At 31.8% G+C, this 7,500-nt stretch overlaps 1 protein-coding gene across 1 annotated transcript in view; it reads right to left on the bottom strand.

The window, feature by feature from the left end:
* Positions 1-2,858: 2,858 nt before the first annotated feature.
* The window catches only part of LOC143019913 (uncharacterized), a 10,125-nt gene continuing 5,483 nt past the window's right edge, over positions 2,859-7,500 (bottom strand). The window contains exon 2 of the mRNA XM_076175890.1: positions 2,859-2,998. Within this exon, the coding sequence (XP_076032005.1) occupies positions 2,859-2,998 (140 nt within the window). The remainder of the gene's footprint in view (positions 2,999-7,500) is intronic.

The following is a 7,500-nucleotide window of genomic DNA, read 5'->3' as shown; positions in this document are numbered from 1 at the left end:
GGTGGTGGTGGTGGTTTGTGACAATGCTACGATGATGATAAAGAGGAAGAAGTAAAAAGACCGAAATAAAAGGCGAAGAGGATAAAGAACAAGAACTGAGAGACAAAAAAGATAAACGAAAGAAAAGAGAAGGAATAGGAGGAAAGAGGAATCGTAGTTACAATCGAGAACATGAAGAACACAGAGACGAGGAATCCAAACATCAACAACCACGCAGCCAAGAACAACTCGGGCAATAACACGACCACAGGAAGAACAAGAAGACAATAACAACAGAGTAAGGAAAGAAAGGTAAGGCGTGTAGGAGGTTTCAACAGCAACGTTCAAATCATGACGAAACTGAAAGATTCGCGAGGCGAAAGAAGAGAAGGAATGGGAACGAGACAAGACGAAAAGGAAGAAATAAGAAGCAGTCAGCTCAGGTGTCTCGGGTGGGTCTCAAGATGGTGGCTCACGGCTTGAGGAGGAGGGGGAGGAGGAGGAGGAGGAAGAGGAGGAGGAGAAGTACGGGATGGAGGAGGAGGTGGAAGAAAAGGAGGACGAGGGGTTGGAGGAGGAGGAAGAGGAGTTGGAGGAGGAGGTGGAAGAGGTGGACGAGTGGCCTGAGGAGGAGGAATAGGGGCTGGAGGAGGAGGAGGAGGAGGAATAAGGGCTGGAGGAGAGGAGGAGGAATAAGGGCTGGAGGAGGAGGAGAAGGAATAGGTACTAGAGGAGGAGGAGGAGGAGGAGGAGGAGGAGGAGGAGGAGGAAGAGACACTGAAAGAGGAAGAGGAGGAGGAGAGGCTGAAAGAGGAGGAGGAGGAGAAGGAAGAGGGAGCAGAGATGAAGGAAAACAAAGAGGAATACGTAAAGGAAGAGGGAGAGCAGATGACATAATAAGAAAAATGGGAGAATAAGGAGGAGGAGAAGTAGAAAGAGGAGGAACAGGAACAAAATAAGGAAGAACACGAAGAGGAGGAGGAGAATGAGGAGAAGGACGAAGAGGAGGGAGAGGAGGAAAATTAGGAAGCATGCGAGGAGAAGGAAAAGGAAGAAACGAGAAAAAGGTGAAGGAGAAGGCAAAGGAGAAGAAAAGGAGGAAAAGAAAGTGGAGAAGAAGTAGACGTAGGAGTAAGAGGAGAAGAAGGAGGAGGAGGAGGAGGTATAGATGTGAGGCATTGGTCTACTCTCCATAGTACAGACACAGTGTTAAGCACCATCAGTAATACTACCCATGTTTCCATGTGCACAAGAATCAACACAATCTGTTCCCTAAGACTTCTTAAGCACCATCAGTAATACTACCCATGTTTCCATGTGCACAAGAATCAACACAATCTGTTCCCTAAGACTTCTTAAGCACCATCAGTAATACTACCCATGTTTCCATGTGCACAAGAATCAACACAATCTCTTCCCTAAGACTTCTTAAGACACCATCAGTAATACTACCCATGTTTCCATGTGCACAAGAATCAACACAATCTGTTCCCTAAGACTTCTTAATCACCATCAGTAATACTACCCATGTTTCCATGTGCACAAGAATCAACACAATCTGTACACTAAGACTTCTTGAGCACCATCAGTAATACTACCCATGTTTCCATGTGCACAAGAATCAACATAATCTGTTCCCTAAGACTTCTTAAGACACCATCAGTAATACTACCCATGTTTCCATGTGCACAAGAATCAACACAATCTCTTCCCTAAGACTTCTTAAACACCATCAGTAACACCCATGTTTCCATGTGCACAAGAATCAACACAATCTGTTCCCTAAGACTTCTTAAGCATCATCAGTAATACTACCTATGTTTCCATGTGCACAAGAATCAACACAATCTGTTCCCTAAGACTTCTTAAGCACCATCAGTAATACTACCCATGTTTCCATGTGCACAAGAATCAACACAATCTGTTCCCTAAGACTTCTTAAGCACCATCAGTAATACTACCCATGTTTCCATGTGCACAAGAATCAACACAATCTGTTCCCTAAGACTTCTTAAGCACCATCAGTAATACTACCCATGTTTCCATGTGCACAAGAATCAACACAATCTGTTCCCTAAGACTTCTTAAGACACCATCAGTAATACTACCCATGTTTCCATGTGCACAAGAATCAACACAATCTGTTCCCTAAGACTTCTTAAGCACCATCAGTAATACTACCCATGTTTCCATGTGCACAAGAATCAACACAATCTGTTCCCTAAGACTTCTTAAGCACCATCATTAATACTACCCATGTTTCCATGTGCACAAGAATCAACACAATCTGTTCCCTAAGACTTCTTAAGCACCATCAGTAATACTACCCATGTTTCCATGTGCACAAGAATCAACACAATCTCTTCCCTAAGACTTCTTAAGCACCATCAGTAATACTACCCATGTTTCCATGTGCACAAGAATCAACACAATCTCTTCCCTAAGACTTCTTAAGCACCATCAGTAATACTACCCATGTTTCCATGTGCACAAGAATCAACACAATCTCTTCCCTAAGACTTCTTAAGCACCATCAGTAATACTACCCATGTTTCCATGTGCACAAGAATCAACACAATCTGTTCCCTAAGACTTCTTAAGCACCATCAGTAATACTACCCATGTTTCCATGTGCACAAGAATCAACACAATCTGTTCCCTAAGACTTCTTAAGCACCATCAGTAATACTACCCATGTTTCCATGTGGACAAGAATCAACACAATCTGTTCCCTAAGACTTCTTAAGACACCATCAGTAATACTACCCATGTTTCCATGTGCACAAGAATCAACACAATCTGTTCCCTAAGACTTCTTAAGCACCATCAGTAATACTACCCATGTTTCCATGTGCACAAGAATCAACACAATCTGTTCCCTAAGACTTCTTAAGCACCATCAGTAATACTACCCATGTTTCCATGTGCACAAGAATCAACACAATCTGTTCCCTAAGACTTCTTAAGCCACCATCAGTAATACTACCCATGTTTCCATGTGGACAAGAATCAACACAATCTGTTCCCTAAGACTTCTTAAGCACCATCAGTAATACTACCCATGTTTCCATGTGCACAAGAATCAACACAATCTGTTCCCTAAGACTTCTTAAGCACCATCAGTAATACTACCCATGTTTCCATGTGCACAAGAATCAACACAATCTGTTCCCTAAGACTTCTTAAGCACCATCAGTAATACTACCCATGTTTCCATGTGCACAAGAATCGACACAATCTGTTCCCTAAGACTTCTTAAGCACCATCAGTAATACTACCCATGTTTCCATGTGCACAAGAATCAATACAATCTGTTCCCTAAGACTTCTTAAGCACCATCAGTAATACTACCCATGTTTCCATGTGCACAAGAATCAACACAATCTGTTCCCTAAGACTTCTTAACACATTAGAGACGTAAGGCATTTATTCTGGAAACCAAATGTCTTTATTTTTCATTAAGAGTATAATGGGTACAAAAATCACGATTACAAATTATTTAGAAATTCGTTAACAAAAGGGGATAGTGAAAAGGATCTCTGTGTGATTATTAGTAACGATCTCAAATCATCTAAACTGTGTATTTCCGCAAATAAGATTCTAGGACTGATTGCGCTATGTAGACCATTAGTTCGTCCACATTTGGAATATGCTGCATCCGTATAGTCACCGAATCTCATTAAAGACATTGACAGATTGGAAAAAGTACAACGGCGAGCCACAAAACCAATACCAAATATTAGAAATAAATAATACTGAAATCGACTAAAAGAGATGAATCTATTTCCCCTAAAAAAACGTAGACTCAGGGGTGATTTGATACAGGTCTTTAAGATTCTAAAGGAAATTGACAATATGAAGTAAAGAAATTTTCACAGTAAATGCGAGTCAGACAAGAAATAATTATCTCAAACTGTCAGGAAATAGATTTAATTTGGAAGTGGGTGGAAACAACTTCGCCAACCGTGTAGTAAATGAATGGAATAAACTTCTTTCAGAGGCAGTGCAATGTAGTACAGTTCGAAGTTTTAAGATTCATTTAGATAAACACCTAAGCAAAATGCTGTAATGCCTGTCATTTATCTTATTGTATCTTATTTACTAGTTTCTTTTTATTTATTATGATTTATCAGTGTATTTCTTGTTATTAATTTATTTACTATTTACTATGTATTCCTATTGTTTATCTGTTCATTTATTACTATACATTATTTATTTCTTTGGTTATTATTTATCATTATCTATTTATCTTATTTTTTCCGCATCCGACCTAGTTATGAACCAGAATGTCTCCTGCAGGTATGTTTGCCCTTTGTAATCCTTTGTAACATAGAAAGACAAGAAAAGATAAAAAGAGATAGATGATTAGTGAAATTTTTAGCTAAAAAAAGCAAAGTGTATGGAATTTTTTTTTATGCAGCGACCTTATTGTGGATAGACCAGTCCCTTACCAACGTACACTGTAATTGTATTCCATCGTAGAAGGATAGGTATAGTGATATATATATGTGTGGTAACGTAAATATGAGAATGAAAAAAAGAGTAGAAAAATCAAAGATACGGAGATAATTAACAGAAAACTGTAAGAATGTGATTATGAAAATCGGGATGAAGAAAGTTGGGATACGACACGTGAAGTAAAAAGAGAAAAATTGAAAGAAAAAAAAAGGATATAGACAAAAAGGAAAGAGAAGAGAAGGTAAAAACTAAAGAAACTGGAGAAGAAGAAGCAGCAGTAAGAAAAGGAGAGTGAATAGAAGAGTTGAAGAGTTGAAGACAGAGGAGGATTTCGTTATTCTTTTTTCTTTCAGACTAAAGAACGAGAAATTGGGAAGAAGCGGAACTATTGTTGAAATCAATAGAGTGGATAAAAGGGCAATTCTTGAAAAAAAAAATAAAGAAGACTAGAAGGTCAAAACTAAGAGGAAATGTTTTTATAGTAACACAAAAACTATAAGAAAATCATTATCAAGGAGCAACAACGTAGACCGAGAGAAATCAAAGGAGAGAAAAGGTGAAGAGAGTAGAGAACGAAAAGGAGAAAAAGAGAGATGCTTCAATATGGAAGAAATGGATTTTGTATGTAAACGAAAATTATTACAATACAAACAATTACAAAATCAAAATTCTTTCGAAGAAGACCTTTTGGTCTGTATTGATGTTGGAGGCAGAAAATAATCAAATGAATAGATAAATAAATAAATAAATAAATGAATACATAAATGAATAGATAGATAAATAGATAAATACATAAACAGATAAATAGATAAATAGATAATAGATATATACATAAATAAATAAGTAGATAAATATATAATAGATACATAGATAAATAGATAAATAGACAAATAGATACATAGATAAATAGATAAATAGATAAATATATATATAGATAAATATATAAATAGATAAATAGATCAATAAATAAATATATAAATAAATAGATAAATAGATGAATAAACAGATAAACAGATAAACAGATAAATAGATGAATAGATGAATAGATAAGTAGAAAAATAGATAAATAAATAAACAGATAAATATATAAATAGATAGACAAATAGATAAATGGATAAATAGATAACCAGATATATAGATCAATAGATAAGTAGATAAATAGATAAATATATGAATATATACATAAATAGATAACTAGATAATTAGATAACTAGATAAATATATAAATAAATAGATAAATAGATAAATATATAACTAGATAACTAGATGAATAGATAAACAGATTATTAGATAGATAGATAAATAGATCAATAAATAGATAAATATCTAAATAGATAAGTAGATAAATAGATAAATAGATACATAGACAAATAGATGAATAGATAAGTAGATAAATAGATAATTGATAAATAGATAAAGATATAAGTAGACAAATAACTAAAAAAGATAAATAGGTAAACATAAATATACAAATTGATAAATAGATAAACAGATAACTAGATAACAAGATAACTAGATAACTAAATGAATAGACAAATAAGTAAGTAAATAGGTAAATAGATAAATAGATAAATAGATAAACAGATTATTAGATAAATAGATAAATTCATTATTAGATAAATAGATAAATAGATAAATAGATCAATAAAAAATGAATAAATAAATAAATGAATAGATAAATAGATAAGTAGATAAATAGATAAATAGATACATAGATAAATAGATAAATAGATACATAGATAAGTAGATATATAGATGAATAGATGAATATATAAGTAGACAAATAAATAAAAAGATAAGTAGGTAAACAGATAAATATACAATTAGATAAATACATAATTAGATAGCTAGATAACTAGATAATTAAATAAATAATAAATAAATTGATAAAGATACAAATAGATAAATAGGTAAATAAGTAAATAGATAAATAGGTAAATATATGAATAGGTAAATAGATCAACAGATAAATTGATAAATAGATAAATAGATAAATAGATGAATAGACAAGTAAATAGATAAATAGATAAATAGGTAAATAAATGAATAGATAAATTGATAAATAGATAAATAGATAAATAGATTGATAGATAAATAGATAAATAGATAAATAGATAAATAGTTAAAAGGATAAATAGATAGATAGACAAATAGATAAATAGATAAATAGATAAATATATATATGAATAGATAAATAAATAGATGAATAGATAAATGAATAAATAGACAAATAGATAAATAGATAAATACATAAACAGATAAATAGATAAGTAGATAAATAGATGAATAGATAAAAATATTAATAAATAAATAGATAGATAAATAGATAAATAAATAGAAAAAAGATAAATAGATAGATATGTCGATAAGTAGATAAATAGATAAATAAATAATAGATAATAGATAAATAGATAAATTGATAGATAGATAAACAGATAGATAGATAAATAGATAAATAGATTTTATAGATAAATAAATAAATAGATGAATAGAAATAGATAAATAGATAAATAGACACATAGATAAATAGATAAATAGATAAGCAGATAAATAGATAATAGATAAATAGAAAAATAGATAGATAGATAGATAGATAAATAAATAAATAGATAGATAAATAGATAATTAGATGAATAGATATATAGATATACAGATGAATAGATAAATAGATGAATAGATAAACAGATAGATAGATAAATAAATACATAGATAGATAGATAGATAGATAGATAGATAGATAGATAGATAGATAGATAGATAGATAGATAGATAGATAGATAGATAGATAGATAGATAGATAGATAGATAGATAGATAGATAAGTATGTAAATAAATAAATATATAAATAAATTAATAGGTAAATAGATAAATAGATAAATAGATAAGTAGATAATAGATAAATAGACAAATAATAGATAGATACATATATAAATAGATAAATAAATAAATAGATCAATAGAGAAGTAGATAAATAGATAAATAGATATATAGATAAATAGATAAATAGATAAATAGATAAATAGTTAAATATATAGATAGATAAATAGACAATAAATAAATAAA

This window comes from Oratosquilla oratoria, chromosome 38 (assembly GCF_046742065.1).
Source record: "Oratosquilla oratoria isolate Oo_2021 chromosome 38, ASM4674206v1, whole genome shotgun sequence".
NCBI classification, from domain to species: Eukaryota; Metazoa; Arthropoda; class Malacostraca; order Stomatopoda; family Squillidae; genus Oratosquilla; species Oratosquilla oratoria.
This window is presented reverse-complemented; position numbering and strand designations above follow the sequence as displayed.